A 15,686-nucleotide genomic window follows, 5' to 3' on the forward strand; every position below is an offset into this window, starting at 1 on the left:
ACCATTTCTTCTTCCCCATGTCGTTTATATCCACATTCTTCTCACTGTCCGGGATGGTTTGCTTCTCGAAACTTCTTATGGCGCGACTTCATCTCGGTGCGGTCAGACCCGGGTCTCTCTGCAGTCCTTCCCCGTGTGGAGTAAAGCTTCTGAGCCTTACGATGTCAAAAGTGCATGAGGCAACTAGTATCGGGAGTTGATTCTGTTGACGCTGCTGTCTGCACGCCGTGTTGCTTTGCATATGCTATCCACAAACCTTTTTGATTGCGCTCGGCGACAAGGCCGTCGTCGTCGTATCACGTTTTACAGCCGGCTGCTACTTTCGGGCCATGTCCGCCAATGGATGTTCGTTGCACCACTGCAAGGTATGATGAACACGCTCGCGAGTCCGAGGAAATGCAGATTCCTAGCGCTCGATCCAACATCTGGGGAGCCATTTAGATTCTTCCCGACGCAACCCCAGACATTGAAGTCATGTCAGAAGATCACATTCCCAAGTTTCTCGAGTTCAAGGAAAGGTGTTGGAGGGCGCGTAAGCTCTGGCAAGGAACGATATCAAATATGGTCGAAAGTGGAAGCAGATCTGGCCATGTGGTGTTCTGTGTTTTTCTGTGGGCCGTGCCGCATGTGCATGATGAGGCTTGCCGGGGAGGCTGACAGCCGTTGACTCAAATGTACTGTAACATTGTTTTAGAGATTCGTGGGGGAGAGGAATTGCTACGTCAGGTACAGTACCGGGTTGAAACCTCTTGCAGCATGCGCTTACTGCATTGTCCTGTCTTGTCCTATTCCGTGCTGAAGATTATTGACACCAGAGATGAATATCTCTGCAAGCCTGAGGATTGAGATGCTTGGATTGGATTGGTTCTGCATGGGGTCAGATGCTTGCGTGGCTTTTCGATTTGAGTCCTGCCAGTACTGTAACGGCAAGTGAAAGTCGATAAGGGTGGTAAGAAAGTATGGTCTGAAGGCGCTTCAGCGGCACGGCAGATAGAGGCACGAATAACCACAATTCTCGGATGAGGACCGGATAGTTTTCAAAATGCAGGCAAGTGGAAGTCCGACTTGGTGATGTGCGACGGCTTGCCAATAGGCAATGCTTGCGCAGGCAAGGGCATGGCATGGCATCTCACGCCGACGGAACTAACAACTAACCGGGCTACAACACTCAACCACTTTGAGCGCTAGCACACAATTACTCCACGCCGCAGATATGTACTACAGTCCATCCGAGTACGAATAGCTTTTCCGACTGTCTGGTTGAGGTTTGTCGTGTCTCCAACATTCGATAATGTACCAATACTGTACCACATTCCTCAAGAGCAAGCCAACCGAGATTCTCGTTAGCCGCTTGGGAACGAGTTCGTAAAATCACCTATCAATTTGCAGTCTTCCGTAGCACAAACGTTGAATTTGATATTACACGATGTGTGCCGCAGTGCAAAGCTGTGCAGGGTGTTTCTGGCTAGGGTCCGCAGGCCGAACATTTTACCCTAATTGCGAGATCTTGATCTTCCGTGCAGCATCGTCCGTTGCAGAATCATTACTGAAGAAGCAGATGTACGAACACCCCAATCAGGATGATGTGCTTCAGAGTTTCGCACGTGTCATGACAAAACTGTGGCCGAGCTTTCCCTTTCCTTTCGCTGCCGAAGATTGTTTCAACTGCAGCCTTTAAAAGTCTTAAGATCTGTTATATGCCACTTCCATACTCGACGCTTGCCCTAATATCGGAAATGCCCATCCTTGCAGAGCAAGCCTGACAGAATGAGATGCTGTCCGAACTCAGCTAAGCAGAAACGTTCGTGTTGCCAGTCTCAAAAGGACCGGGCCCTACATCAAGGCTGCATGGGGATCGCGGACACGCCTTCCGGTACTTATTGCTCAAGCCGTCACGGGCACAGTCCCATACAACTTTTTTTGTTATTGTTCGTGTTGTCGAAATTCTGATCTTCAACTAGCTAGTTCTGCTGTAGATCTACAAAGACTACGCCAATCCCGCCAGAGCTAGAGCACGGCTCCACGATTGCCGGACTGGCTTGCTACTTTATCGTCCCTCCCTCGAACATCTACGATGACGATCTTCTAAGTCTCACGACCCTCCCCGGTACTCGATAACTTCTCGATGTCCTGCCCTTTCCACCCAGTCCGAGCTTCTTTGTGTGCGTCGTGCATCACAAACCGTTTACTCGTACTTTCATCCTAATCATTCTTTTAACCTTTGGGCTATTTTCGCAATGGCAAATTTTTCCATCCTGGAAGCTCTCGACACACTGTGTACCTCCGTCCCGGAGTGGAACAACCGACTCGACCAACTTAACGGGCAGATTGCTCTGCGACAAATCGAATTGGCTCGATTGACCGACACCGAGCGTCCCCCAACACGCTCGCTGAAGAACAAAGGTTCTACGGAATCTCTGCGACCCAAAGATGGACACGAGAACCCGTTCCTGTCCCACGACCCCGAGAATCCGGACGATATCCAGCTCAATCCCTTCGATTCGCCGAAGTCAAATCACAATGGATTCACGTCGAATCCTCGGTCGGCCGGCACTGCGGGCAGGACCAAGACCCCTCCAAAAGCAAGCTCCAATCCGCATTCGTCTCCTGGCGGATTAATGCGACAATCCTCCCAACCGACCCCTCTGCAACGACCAGGTGGTAATGTGCTGCGAAAGAGAAAGACCGAATCACTTGCGTCGAACGAGTCGTCCGTTGCGCCGAAATACCGGACGAGATCTATGATCATTGTATACTATGACAGCGCGGTGCAGACTGCATTCGAGGAACTGGTCAAGTTTGTAAGTGGAAGCAGGAATGCGATGCGGAAGGGGAAAATGGCAACGAAAATGGCAGAGATGAAAAGAGCTGCAGAAATGGAAGTAGGGGATGATGACGACGACGATGAGGAGGAGGAGAATGTTGGTGACAATCTGGTTGCGAATAAGAAAGGGCTTGTTGCAGCCCAGAAGAATGTTTCCGTTAGCAAGCAAGGCCAGAGCTTGGAACCTGGGGGAATAGCGGCGGGAGATTCAGACAGCGCGGATATGGCGATGCCAAAACTGAAATTCGTTTCGACGAGACAGATGGGTCCTTCGAGAGATGCTGCAGCGAACAAAGATACCCACGGAAGTACATTGAGCGTTGGACTTCTGCGGGGATATCGAAGAGCCGGGGGAGATGCGCCCGATATCTTCGATGAATTGGATAAAGGGCTCGAATGGTGTCAAGGCCAGTGTGAGCATGCGGCTCACCAATTCCTTCGAGATGGCGAGTGCGGCACCGAGATTGCGAATATAAAGAGGAAATTGGCAGAGGTAAAGGAGACAGCTGAGAAGGAGATCGAGAAGCTCAACAAGGCAGAAGCGGAGAACCCGACTCCGAAGGCGGCTAAAGCAACGGAGGAAAGACAGCTAAAGACCCCTCTTGTACGACGGGAACTTGGATCTTTCAAGGATCTCGAAGTCGATGATATGGAGGTTGACGATGAAGGAGTGGACGGCCTTGAACCCCCAAAGTTGGTCTTCAAGCGGTCGAGAGACATCGGCCGTTGAGTCCCTGTCATTTATTACCTTCTGGTAATGATCTAATTCTTGTCCATCTTTATATTTTGATACTATGTCATGCACTTTCAGCGAGCGAGCAAACCATCTGGATTTTGGTCGGAGCCGCTGCCTTCAGCAGGAGGACTTTTGGATATGCATTGCACTAGGCGTTATGAATGTTTTGGGATATACTTCTCCACGCATCTTGACATCTGATTAGGGAAAAGGGCATAGCGGCAGGTTTTGTGCATGGGAATATTTGGATCATATGGTGGGATATTGAATGACGCTCGCTAGTATTATCAGGATAGGAAAAGCGTAGAGTCGATGTATAAAGGGAACATGAAAGCATCTGAACAGTTCGAATCGAGCAAAACGCTAGTATGTGATTCTAGTCTGCAAAGCACTTTTTGCTCTATGTCTATGCATCTAGTTATTGTCGAATCTATCTGATGATTGCATTGGTCAAGCTCTTGACTTTGCAAACACCACCAGCCTCAGTAACAAGCTTGCCAACACCAGTCTTTGCCGACTCTCCTTCCTTGCTAAGCTCCTTAACAACACCAGCATCAAAAGCAGCCGCCAAATCCTCAGTAACTGTGAATCCTGGCTGAATTGTATCCCAAACACGTTTTTTCGGATTCAGAACCCCTTCTGGCTCCCCCTTCCATCCCTCAAAGAACACCCTCTCACCAGCCTTAGCTTCAGCAGGCGGCGTAACAAGCTCAACCGGTCCACCATGATGATCCTCCTCTCCCTCCTTAAGTCTAGGCGAAGCAGCCAAAACCATAGCGCAAGACTTGATACCGCGCATCTTGACCGGCTTCAAATTGCACACCACAACCACCTTCCGTCCCTGCATCTCCTCCAACGGAACAAGTCCATTCAACCCCGAACAAACGGTCCGAACAACCTGGCCCTCGTACTCAGACGTGTCTTCCGTCCCAGCCTTATCTCCCATCGCAATCGTAGACACGTACAGTGAGTCCGCTTCCGGGTGCTTGATGGCCTTCAGGATATGTCCAACCCGGAGATCAATCAGACAAGGCGACAGCGGCGTCACAGCAGGAGGGGCCTTTTGAGGCTTGGGAGCTTTCTCCTTCTTCTCTTTCTTCTGCTTCTGCTCGCCTTTCTCGGCGCCCTCGCCTGCTACAGCTGCAACGACAGTATCTTTAGCCCCAGCTACCTTCTCAGCAACCTTCTCCACAACGCTCTTATCTTTCTTATTCGTGCGGTCCGCCAACGCTGGTTCTCCTCCTGAAGCACTAGCGGCAGCAGCAGCAGCTTTCTCCTTCTTCAACCGCTCTTTCTCAGCCTTGGCGTCAACAGGCGGCTCCACGTACAGGATCTCCTCCGGATCAACCTTGAGCTTCTCCCCCTCGGAGACATCGAGGCCGAAAACGGGTGAGTTTTGGATGAAGTCCAGATGGCGCACGATGTGCGGGTGTCCCAGCTCACCGGTCTTCTGCGCGGGGCTCCAGGCCGCGACTTGGGGCGCGAGGGAGTGGTAGAGGGCGATGTCTGCTTTGGAGGGCTTGGTGCCGAGGAGCGTGGTTCGGGACGCGAGGTGCGTGTTGAGGGTGTCGAGGAGGGGTTTTTGGTCTGCGGAGGAGATTTTGAGACGGTCAGAGGTGGTGAGCCATTGGTTGATTTCGGCTTCTTCGGTGGGTGTGTAGGTTTGCGTGGTGAGGGACGACATAGTTTTGTGGAGTGAGGGGGTCAGCCTGATGGCGCGGGAGAGGAGACGTGCTGGGAACAGCTTGACGGTTGGGGTTGAGGTCTTTGGAGAGCTCAATTGAGGTTGTTGGTAGCTGTTGGTGGGGTTGTTTGTTGACTCACTTTTCGTGGAGGATATTTTTTTTCCAGGTTGGGCTTAGGTAGTTTTAGGTGTCACGTGGAGCTGGACTACTAACGTGCTTTTTAGAAACCAGTCAAGTTTATCTCCCCCTGAATCTCTTTTCTTCACTTCGTGCTTGCCAATATCAAATGAGAATTTAGGATAGATCTATAACGATGTGCTTTGAAGTTTGTAAGATGATTCTCGAAGTCAAGATGTGTTGAAAAGGACAAGACATTCGATGAAGTTTCATCCAATTTCTTGAAGTCAAGTCAATTCTTTTATCAATTGCATCGGATTTGTTATTGAGTATTTTAGAGTTCACTTATACGAGACTTTGATATAGCGTCGAATTTTCTCTCTCCCAGCTTGTGTTTTGCAGTATCTTTCATGTCACATTTCGCCTCAAAATCAAGCTCAACCGCATGCTCTATATCTGTTTCAAGCAAGACATTGCCCGAAGAGATCCAGATAACTCCGAAGATGATCTGAGGTAGGCTTATTGGACCGCTTTGTGAGACTTTTGTTTGGATCATGAGGCAAATTTGGCGAGGACAACGTGGGTTCATATCAGCAGATGGATTAGAGAATTTTCTTGTTCAAAACAGCTGTTGAGAATGTTGGTAATTCAGTATGAGAACTGTAGATGCAAGACGGAGAGCATATATTGTATTTTATTGCTCACAAGACCCGCCGATACAAGTCAAGCTCAATAGTAAAGAACTATTTGAGTGCTAAGCTCCCTGCGGAACCCATTCACGTGGCGAGCTTAATGCTGGTATCTCCAGTAGAAGACATTTGTATGAATGAAAAGGACGTTCAAGGCTGTGTGGCTTAGGTGTAAGGCTGCAGACTGGACAAGTCCTTCGAAGAGTCGATACTCTTAGCACAGGATTTGACCACGAATATTGGAATGAGTTGTGCTCATAGCAAGGCAAGCACATGAATGCAAACGTGGTTGCAAGGACTAAGTTCTGAAGATGCAATCAAGCAGAAACTTCTGAAATGATGTCCCGAACGCGCTGTGGTCATGCTGTGCATTCTCGTGATGTACAGTACTTGCCTCTACACGCCGCATCAGAGCCGAAAAAAAGAGGAGGGAAAAAAGAGCGAAATGGAAGCTTACCAGGCATTCCTTTCTTCTAGATTGCTGTCTTTTTCTTAGTTGACAAGTACGTGACTTATCACTAACTGTTTCCAAAGCTACCTCCATTCCCTCACAGCTTCGGAACTTCGACTTGCTTAAATGCCCAGTACAGTACCTGGACACACCAAGTCTGTCCACGTGAACAATGGTCAAGCTTTGTTGCATATCGCAACGAATAGTGGTATATTCAATATTTTATCTTTTCGATAGTTCACTTTCAAAATTTGTTGAAGTTGAAGTTGAAGCTGAAGTTTTGCTGCATGTTGCAATGCGCGATTGAAGTCCGTTTGCAATTTTCAGGAATACCCAGGCATACTTCTAGCTAAGCAACATACCACTATCTTACACAGCTACTTAATTAGCTCAACTTACGGCTGACCCTAAATACAAATGGGTAAAAACAAGGATTTGTCTGGAAATCCGTGAAAAAGTGTAATTTGTCTCGCAAAAAAGTGTGATTTGCTTAGCAAGAAATAATTATTTGTTATCAAACATATCAACTTACTTTACTTAATTCTTAGCTTATTTATTATTAAATATCTTCTTATTGTTTGCTCACCTCGAGCTCACTACTACCACTTCACTATTGCCGACCTCACTATTGCCGACCTCACTATTGCCGACCTCACTATTGCCTCCTTTACTATTGCTCACTTTACTACTAGCAAAGTATTGATTGCTTTTAATATTACTTAAAAGATAGCGGAGTGCGAGTAATAGAGGAGTGAGTAAGGAATAAGTAAAGAGTGATTGAGGAGTGAGTAAAGAGTGAATGAGGAATAAGTAAAAAATAAGTAAAGAGTGAGTGAGAAATAAATAGAGAGTGAGTGAGGAGTGAGTGACTTCACTTGTGACCCGTTTTGAAGCGAGTAAGGTATGAGTAAGAAGTTTAAGTATTTTTTTGTACAAAATCATCTTCGCATAAACAAGGTATTCTTCAAACCAATCTCCCATCCCATCCCACGCAATGCAATGCAACAAAGCAAACACACCTCGCCTCCTCCCTACCCCGCAGCAAACGTACTCCTCTTCCTCAACGTCTCCCCAAACTTCCACAACAGAATCGGTGCTGGCCAACCCAACCCAATCGCAATAAACGCCAACAAACTATTTCCCCACCCGTAATGCAGCTTGGCATACATATACGGCGCGAAAAGCGGGAACCCGAACCCAGCCAAACTCCGCAACACGGTAGCAGCACCGACAGCACTCGCCGCATACCGGGTGTACGAATCCACGATATACGTCTGGATGCACTGAAACCCGATGATGGTCCCGCCCGCGAAGATCGCGGCCCCGATATTCGGCACGATCCAGTGGGTATGCGCCTGTGCGCTCCAGCCGTATATGAACAGGCCGATCGGGACGAGGATGGCGCCAGGGATCATGAGCGGGACTCTGAATTCGGGTCTGCCGACGCCGTTATTGCGAGCTTTTAGGGCGCGGTAGATCATGTCTTGACAAGGAGCCGTGACTTGGGTTCCGATGAAGAAGCCCACGCCGAGGGAGATGTAGTTTAGGCCGCCAATGCCGACGGATTCATGGTACTCGTTTTCCCAGAGTTTTGGAAAAGTCGACAAGACCAAATACATCAAGCCGTAAAGGTAGGCCATATAGAGGGCGAGGACCTGGACAATGATCTGGGTGCCGAGGAGGCGAAAGGGGCGGATGAGGGAGATCTTGAGGGTCGTCCAGATGGTGCGGTCGGGGTGGTCGTATTCGGTGTGGAGGGCGTCGTTGCCGGTTTCTTTGATTAGCTTCTGTTTTTTGCGATGCAGAAGAACTGGGGGGTAGGTTTCTTGGAGGAAGAAGAGGCCGGCGACTTGGATGGCACCGTCGACGATGGTGGTTGCGTAGAAGACCCAGCGCCAGGTCGTTTTTTCGGCAATGAAACCCCCTGCGATGGGACCCACTGCTGGTCCGAGGAGAGGGGCGAGAGAGTAGATGCTGATGGCTCTTCCTCTTTGTTCGGCAGTGAAGAGATCACTGAGGACTCCTCCACCTATTGCTAGTGGAGCGCTGCCTCCTAGACCTGATAAGAAGCGGAAGGCGATTAATTGGCCTTTGGTTTGTGCTAGACCGCATCCAAGGTTGAAGAAAAGGTAGAAAAGATTTGCGGCTTGGAGGACGATGACCCTTCCGTAGATTTCAGAAAGAGGGCCGAGGAATAGCGGACCGATTGCGTAGGCAAGAACGAAGATTGAAAGCGTGAGAGATAATTCTACCTCGTTTGTGATGTCGAATTGTCTCGCTAAAGCTGTGAGAGCGGGTGCAACCATAGAGGAAGAGACGGGAGAGATGAAAGTGAAAGATGAAACTGAGGGAGAAGTTAGAGTAAAGTATCACAGGTTCAACGGATTGCACATACCAACTAAAGTAGCAGCCCATTTCCGTCTCATCGACCAATTCTTTGGGTTGGTTGGGTCGTCTGGTCCACTCCAAGTAACCAAGTCCGGATCTCTAGCACTTCTAGCACTCCTTGAAGTCTTTTTCTTCTCTAACTCAGGCCCTGCTTCGATATCTCTCTGATCTTCGATTCCATCTCTTACTTCTGGGACGATATCTCCTGGTGATGCCCCATCTAAGTCCGTTGAATTCTCTGTCTCTTTTTCTGTCAGATCTAATTCATCGCTGATCTCGTCCTCGGCGGCTGCGTCCACGTTGTGGTCATGATCGGTGTAGCGGTGTCCCACGTAATGTGAGTGGTCAAAGTCTAAGTGTGTTCCCGTCTCGACTCGTTCCAGATCTGCTGGAGAGGTTCCTCTCGATGCGCCAGACCTTCGAGATGCTGCGCCTGATGTGTTTGTCCTGTTTGGCCTCGGTTTCTCATCTGCATCTGCCATGCTGTCTGTAGATATACTTGTTGCACCAAACTGTTGTTGTTGGTGCGGGGTCGAAGCTCTCGTATGTGTAAGTGGCAAGACTCTCTGAATAACAAAGCAAAAGACTTCTTGAGCTATTTTATGTAGAAGATTGAAAGTCAAAGGGCAACGGGACAGAGGAGGAAGCGGCGCTGTTATAAATCCAGAACGGAGTTCCGTATACGAAACAACATGAGAGAGAGTGAGAAGCAAAAGTGGAGTTACGCAGGACTTAACAACAGCATCGGCGCTTCCACGCTTCGATGGCCGTGTGGCCAATGACGACGCTCTTTTTTCATTTCCAACTAAGAAAATGCACAGCCAGGGGAGAACTGCAGTCCATGGTTGGAGGGTTGCGGTGCTAAAGAGGAAAGTGGAAAAATGTTTTGCGGCGAGCGGTCAATCGGTTATAACGGCAGTCTACCAAAAAATTCAAATTAAGTCACCAGCCTCGGTACGATGCCGCTTCCCCAGCCGCTTTTCGCTGGACAGAAAGAGCCGCCATATATTTAAACGGTTTTTATATCACAATCAGAGGTTTCAAAGGTTTATAAAAATTGGCCGAAATCAATTCCAACTCTCCCAACTCAACCAAGCAAAGTCACATAACCGTCGTACGGCGTTTTTGTCTCCCTTCCGGCCCCGGCCCCAGATCAAAATCAATGTTGACAACCTCACCATCGGAAGTTCCTATTTACCGTGTCAGCTCCTTCGGCCTTTAGAGACAACTTTAATTCTAAGTCCGGTGTCAGTGACCGATGTACCGATCCGGCAGTGAGCTTCCGAAAGCTTAATTATCCCAACTTACTTGTCTGTGCGGCGATGTTATGCAGAAATGTTGATCAGGTGAAACGAGGTTCGCAGGTGGGTTTGTTCTAGAATGCTATCACTATTCAAATTGTTATTTCGTCACAAAGCAATGGATAGTATTAACTTTAAGAGGAATGATGGGCGTTTCAAAAAGTACTTCCCAAGTCTCAAGAGGACATGAAGAATAGACACATTGTTCACCCATGACCGGACAGGACAACCTTTCTAGATTACAAATCACAACATGCTCATCCATGACTCGGCCTTGTACGAGTAGGGAAGATTGTGTAATCTTCCGGAGAGATCATGTATGGAACCAACCTCCCTCAGCGAACGTAGGATTCGAATAGGATCCGGTTACACGACTTACAATGTTCCGAAGATGTGAACCATATCTGGGGAACCCCGAGACTTACAAGTTTAAGCACTTATAGAAACTTACAAGCGATCTAGATAATTTATCGTCTGCGGAAACAAGGGCAATATAGTACAATAGGTTAGACTCTTCTTTACATACATACTTACATGTGCAAGAAGTTCTTGGATGAGCTAGAGATAGAGGCTGAATCATCGAGTTGCATAACTGCTTTAAGATAGACGAAATGTGTGAAGGCAGGAGAATAATGTTTGTTGTTTGAGAGATAGAATTTCGTCGCTATCGAGTCTCATGCAACTCGTAACGCTTGTCACACAGTGTTTAAGGGTATATCCTGACTTTCAAGCTTGATAAAATCGCACGCTCTCTATTTATTGACACAAGTAGTGGCTGTCCATCCTCGATGAACTCGCTAGTCTGAGACCTCATAGCTTCTCCTATACTTTAAAGGAAGAAAACAAAAAGGCGAAAAACTTTTCAGTGCAGGTTGCAACCATCTCGGTAGGATGCTGAAACCTTTACACCAGAGGAGAAATCAAAAAGAAGTTCTCATACCTTGCTGTATTTGAGATTCGAGGACCCGTCCCCGGGAGCATGGCTATGTATTGAAACAAGAAGGAACGTCTCAAGACGGCAATCCGAGCCCAAGTGTAATAAGGAGAGAAAAAGAAAATCCACACCCTAGCAAACTGATCCTGATATTCCTTTAATTCAATATTCGAACATGGGATCCTAAATAGAGCAGTAACATGGAGAAAAGTGCATGCTTCCGAGGGCAGTGCATCTCCGTTAGGAACTGAGTCGTGCTTGATGTCTCTTGCAGTACCTCGTCATCTCGACATCCCGCGACCGCGACAAGCATTCTGCAACAGGAAGAGGCTTCAACGACGGTGAAGCAGAGTCGCAAAAGCAAAGAAATGCAGAAGTTGGACAGATCTGCAAAAGAGACTTGCAACAGCACGTCTAGCATACCGGTACTTACACCACGGTGCAGAAACATTCGACAACTTCTCCTCGCTGAGATCTTTATTAAGTACTCCTCCCGCCAACACTAAAAGAAACGAAGCCCCTATCGCGAGGTCCAATGATGACGGCGGAATTAGAAAACACTCCAAGCCGCATCTTCCTTATCAGTTCGCTAGGCTGATCCCACCTCCAGTCGAGTGACGAAAGCCGTGTTGCATATTTGCTTCTTTCAGCACCAGATTGCGCTCCAGAACTCGCTGCATGGGTTGTCCTCTGTCAGCACACACTGATCCATCTTACTTGCATCACTCCGGGGAGATTCTCCAGAATTTGCTGCAAAGCCGTCAAGGGAGGAAGAAAAAAATTCCTGCATTTTCAACAACATCCTTCTCGATTCCTTAATCTAGACGCGATAAACCCGGTCTGTGCTCGGTCAGCAAGAAACATCCCGGAGAAACACCAACTTTAGGGTGACCCGAGCCATTGGAATCTTCCACCCCTCCCCTCGTTTGGCGTGAGCGAGCACAGAAGGTTCAGAGATCTTCGAACGTCAAATCTGCCTTGACTCCACATATGGCGGACATCAAAGATGGAGATCAGATCATGATGCAAGGCGACGGCGCTGGGGGAGTCTACAATATGAATAACGTTAATGATAGTGGGGGACCAGGAAGCGGGGCACCATCCAAGAAAAAGTCGAGGAGCAGCAGAGATGCCGCAGCGATCAAGAGGCGATGCGTGAGTACTGCGTGTATCGCATGCAGACGGAGGAAGTCGAAATGCGATGGCAACATGCCAAGTTGCGCGGCCTGCTCAAGTGTCTATGGAACCGGTGAGTAGATGTTCTGTTGAGTTCAGTACTTCAAGCTGACCTCTGGCTGTACAGAATGCGTGTACGATCCGAATAGCGATCATCGACGGAAAGGCGTTTACAAGGAGAAGATTGATAGCTTGAAGACAAGAAATTCGACTCTGCAGACCTTAGTACAGGCCATATTGAATGCCGCGGAGGACGATGTCCCAAATCTCGTGCGGCAGATACGAACATGTGAGAGTTTGGATGATGTCGCAGACAAGATCTTGAGAGAAGAACAGGGATTGGACGACGACGACGACGATTTCGATGATAATACGGCATATACCACTAATACCCTCCCGACCTTTGAGACTGAATTGTCTGGCAAGATGGGAGAATTGAGACTTGAAAATGGCTCGGTACGCTTTCTGGGAGGAACTTCGAACCTTATCTATCTGGATCCAACAGACGAAGACGAGGGTTTTGCCGGAGTCGAACTCATACAGCAACAAGATGAACCACTGACCAGTTGGACGACGGTCACCTCTGACACAGAGGTTATTGTTCATTTGATCAATATGTACTTCACATGGCATTATCCTTACTTTACTACCTTATCGAAGAGCCTATTCTACAGAGACTTTTTACTTGGAAAGCCTCATGGTACACCAAAGCGGACAATGTACTGCTCCAGCCTTTTAGTCAACGCTATGTTGGCTCTTGGGTGCCATTTTACGAATTCCCCCAAAGGATGTGCTGATCCGACCGATCCTACTACCAAGGGAGACGCTTTCTTTGCTGAGGCTAAGCGTTTGATTGTGGACAATGATGAATACGAAAAGCCCAGGCTCGCTACCGTTCAAGCTTTATGTCTCATGTCTGTTCGAGAGGCAGGCTGCGGTCGGGAAGCAAAAGGTTGGGTTTATTCGGGAATGGCTTTCAGAATGGCCCAAGATATGGGCCTGAACTTGGACTCTAGCATGACGAACAATAGAGAAGCTCTGGATGAGAAAGAAATCGATGCGAGAAGAGTAACGTTTTGGGGTTGCTTCTTGTTTGATAAGTGTTGGTCCAACTATTTGGGACGTCTGCCACAACTTTCCGGCTCAAACATAACTGTACCAAAATACGACGTCTTTCCGGATGAAGATGCCGATATATGGTCACCGTATACCGACAACGGTATCGGGCAATTACATTCCCAGGCATCTCGGACTCGGGCTGTGGCATTGCAGATATCGAGTCTGTGCGAGATCAGTAGTGACTTACTAATATTCTTCTATCATCCTCAACATGTCGAAAGATCTGTTGGTAGGTCACAAGAGCTCAAGAAGCTCAGTGAACTTCAAACAAGGTTAGAGGCCTGGAGGAAGGAATTACCAAAGGAATTGGAACCGAAAGAGGGCCAATTACCGAATGTTTTACTCATGCAGTATGTCTCAGTCCATATACTTGACCAAGTATGCTAATGTTCCTATAGCATGTTCTTTCATCTCTTGTATATTCACCTCTTCCGTCCTTTCCTCAGGTATAATCCGTCGACCTCGCCTCTTCCAACCCATGTCTCTCCCCGAAAGCTGTGTACCCAAGCGGCTGGATCAATTTCGAAGCTTATGCGTTTATATAAACGAACCTATGGCCTCCGCCAGATCTGTAATATCGCCGTATATATTGTTCACTCAGCGTGTACCATTCATTTGCTTAACCTTCCCGAGAAGACGGCGAAACGAGATATCATCCATGGCGTCAAACACCTCGAAGAAATCGCAGAAGATTGGCTTTGTGCACGACGGACTTTGAGTATTCTTAGCGTTCTGGCCCGAAAGTGGAAGATTGACCTCCCTGAAGAGGCAGCCACGGTCTTCACTCGCACCGATCTCAAATATGGTTTCTTTAGTACTGCGGACGTTCCATCACCGAAGCAAGAGCTCATTGTCTCTACTCCACCATCCACGCAGACTTCACCACCTCGCACAGTTCAAGTACAGTCACAAATTCAACCACCTCCGCAACCACAGCACAATCGTGTTCGGAGTCAAAATCAGCTCCAACAGAGCCTTTATAGCTATCACCCCGAGGCTCGATCAATGGCGGCCAATCCACCTATTCCTTCTATTTCTAGACCAAACTCTATCCAGAATAATATGAGCCCTGCCATGCCCAGCCGCGAATTCAATTCAAACGGCATTGGATCAATGGCCATCCCGAATGAATCACTAGTCTCCGCCGTACCCTACTCAAGCCATCTATACAACAATTCCTCCGCCTCCATATCCCGCAATACCATGTCACCCACCAGCGACCTAGCTCGCACCAACTCTGGAAACATGTCAGAAGTCTCTGGACCCACAACTAGACAAGTGAGCCCGAATACCTTGTTCGGCGGTGTCGACGCATTGGTGGAAAGCCAAGATTGGTGGCTTCGAGACCAAGCTAGCTTGGCCATAGGGTTCGACAACTGGATGTCTAACGGAACGAGCGACTTGTCTGGGGGCGGCAATACCGGGTTGAATAACAGCATCAACGGGAGCGGGACGCAGGATATTGTTGATCCTATGGCTGGCGTGGGGTCGGGTTTCTATATGCCTCCCAATGGAAATCTGGATAATGCGTCTGACCCTTTTGATGATGATTGGACGACGTATTCTTGAATGAATTATGATTAGCAATGATTAATCAACGGGTGTTAGGATGGTTGAACTTGTGACGATGGAGTTGAACCCTGGGCTGTATATAAATGGCGTTGGCATCTCATAGGTATGGATGGACGGTCAAGCGATCTAGGATAGGTGTCATGGGAAGGAGGCTGGGAAAAGAATTTCTACGTACATTTATGATCTAGTAGTCCTTGATTGATAATATTCTGACCATTGTAGCTACAAAGAGATCTGAAATGAGTTTGCATTGATTATTACCTTCGTGCTCTAAGTTCTGTCCTAGCATGCTCCAACATACCTATCACTTCATAATCAAACGTCAATCGTGGAGGGAAAAGTGTGAAATGATGACGAGATTTGTTATCAATACCCGAGAGGAGAGCTCAATATAGTTGTCCATGCGCAGCACCAATACCCTCGAGACTCCAAAACCGCCTTTCAACACACCCAACCTCAACACCATTTTCGTGCCTACCCTACAGTACTCATTAGATTCACGCTTCACCAAACAAAGCAGCCTCAAATTTCAGAGATCATCTTTCCATTCATCTACCCATCCATACAATAGTAGTACCTAACAGCACTCAATCCAAACACGGCCGAGACGCCTTCTTCCACGCCCATTTATCTCTGTCTCAAAAAACGCCAGAAAGCCAGCACATACTGTCCGTCCGTCTTCTTTCTATCTTTC

At 48.0% G+C, this 15,686-nt stretch overlaps 5 protein-coding genes across 5 annotated transcripts; 2 read left to right on the forward strand and 3 right to left on the reverse strand.

Moving 5' to 3' along the window:
* The first annotated feature begins 1,957 nt into the window (after positions 1–1,957).
* LY89DRAFT_77465 (uncharacterized protein) lies at positions 1,958–3,772 on the forward strand. Its single transcript, XM_018221972.1, has one exon. The coding sequence runs from the start codon at positions 2,238–2,240 to the stop codon at positions 3,552–3,554; it is 1,317 nt and encodes a 438-aa protein (XP_018070566.1). The 5' UTR covers positions 1,958–2,237; the 3' UTR covers positions 3,555–3,772.
* A 139-nt stretch (positions 3,773–3,911) lies between these two features.
* On the reverse strand, positions 3,912–5,345 carry LY89DRAFT_685247 (nucleic acid-binding protein). Its single transcript, XM_018215053.1, has one exon. It carries the CDS (start codon positions 5,242–5,244, stop codon positions 3,991–3,993), a length of 1,254 nt encoding a protein of 417 aa, XP_018070567.1. The 5' UTR covers positions 5,245–5,345; the 3' UTR covers positions 3,912–3,990.
* A 1,705-nt stretch (positions 5,346–7,050) lies between these two features.
* Positions 7,051–7,777, reverse strand: LY89DRAFT_77518 (uncharacterized protein). The gene has a single exon (XM_018221987.1). The coding sequence runs from the start codon at positions 7,481–7,483 to the stop codon at positions 7,085–7,087; it is 399 nt and encodes a 132-aa protein (XP_018070568.1). The 5' UTR covers positions 7,484–7,777; the 3' UTR covers positions 7,051–7,084.
* Positions 7,153–9,735, reverse strand: LY89DRAFT_718981 (MFS multidrug transporter-like protein). Its single transcript, XM_018218458.1, has 2 exons — positions 8,898–9,735; positions 7,153–8,846 (listed from the first exon to the last, which is right to left on the reverse strand). Exons 1-2 carry the CDS (start codon positions 9,370–9,372, stop codon positions 7,534–7,536), a joined length of 1,788 nt encoding a protein of 595 aa, XP_018070569.1. The 5' UTR covers positions 9,373–9,735; the 3' UTR covers positions 7,153–7,533.
* Positions 9,736–11,748: 2,013 nt separating this feature from the next.
* Positions 11,749–15,229, forward strand: LY89DRAFT_646684 (uncharacterized protein). Its single transcript, XM_018211931.1, has 3 exons — positions 11,749–12,374; positions 12,429–13,770; positions 13,819–15,229. The coding sequence occupies exons 1-3, from the start codon at positions 12,116–12,118 to the stop codon at positions 14,987–14,989; spliced, it is 2,772 nt and encodes a 923-aa protein (XP_018070570.1). The 5' UTR covers positions 11,749–12,115; the 3' UTR covers positions 14,990–15,229.
* The last annotated feature ends 457 nt before the right edge of the window (positions 15,230–15,686 follow it).

The sequence above is a fragment of the Mollisia scopiformis genome (assembly GCF_001500285.1).
Source record: "Mollisia scopiformis unplaced genomic scaffold LY89scaffold_13, whole genome shotgun sequence".
Lineage (NCBI taxonomy): Eukaryota > Fungi > Ascomycota > Leotiomycetes > Helotiales > Mollisiaceae > Mollisia > Mollisia scopiformis.

Coding starts and splice junctions, on each gene's coding strand:
- LY89DRAFT_77465 (XM_018221972.1), top strand. CDS start 2,238: ATGGCAAATTTTTCCATCCTGGAAGCTCTCGACACACTGTGTACCTCC.
- LY89DRAFT_685247 (XM_018215053.1), bottom strand. CDS start 5,244: ATGTCGTCCCTCACCACGCAAACCTACACACCCACCGAAGAAGCCGAA.
- LY89DRAFT_77518 (XM_018221987.1), bottom strand. CDS start 7,483: ATGGGAGATTGGTTTGAAGAATACCTTGTTTATGCGAAGATGATTTTG.
- LY89DRAFT_718981 (XM_018218458.1), bottom strand. CDS start 9,372: ATGGCAGATGCAGATGAGAAACCGAGGCCAAACAGGACAAACACATCA. Junction 8,847..8,897: donor ATGGGCTGCTACTTTAGTTG/GTATGTGCAATC, acceptor CTTCTCCCTCAG/TTTCATCTTTCACTTTCATC.
- LY89DRAFT_646684 (XM_018211931.1), top strand. CDS start 12,116: ATGGCGGACATCAAAGATGGAGATCAGATCATGATGCAAGGCGACGGC. Junction 12,375..12,428: donor CTCAAGTGTCTATGGAACCG/GTGAGTAGATGT, acceptor CTGGCTGTACAG/AATGCGTGTACGATCCGAAT. Junction 13,771..13,818: donor CCGAATGTTTTACTCATGCA/GTATGTCTCAGT, acceptor ATGTTCCTATAG/CATGTTCTTTCATCTCTTGT.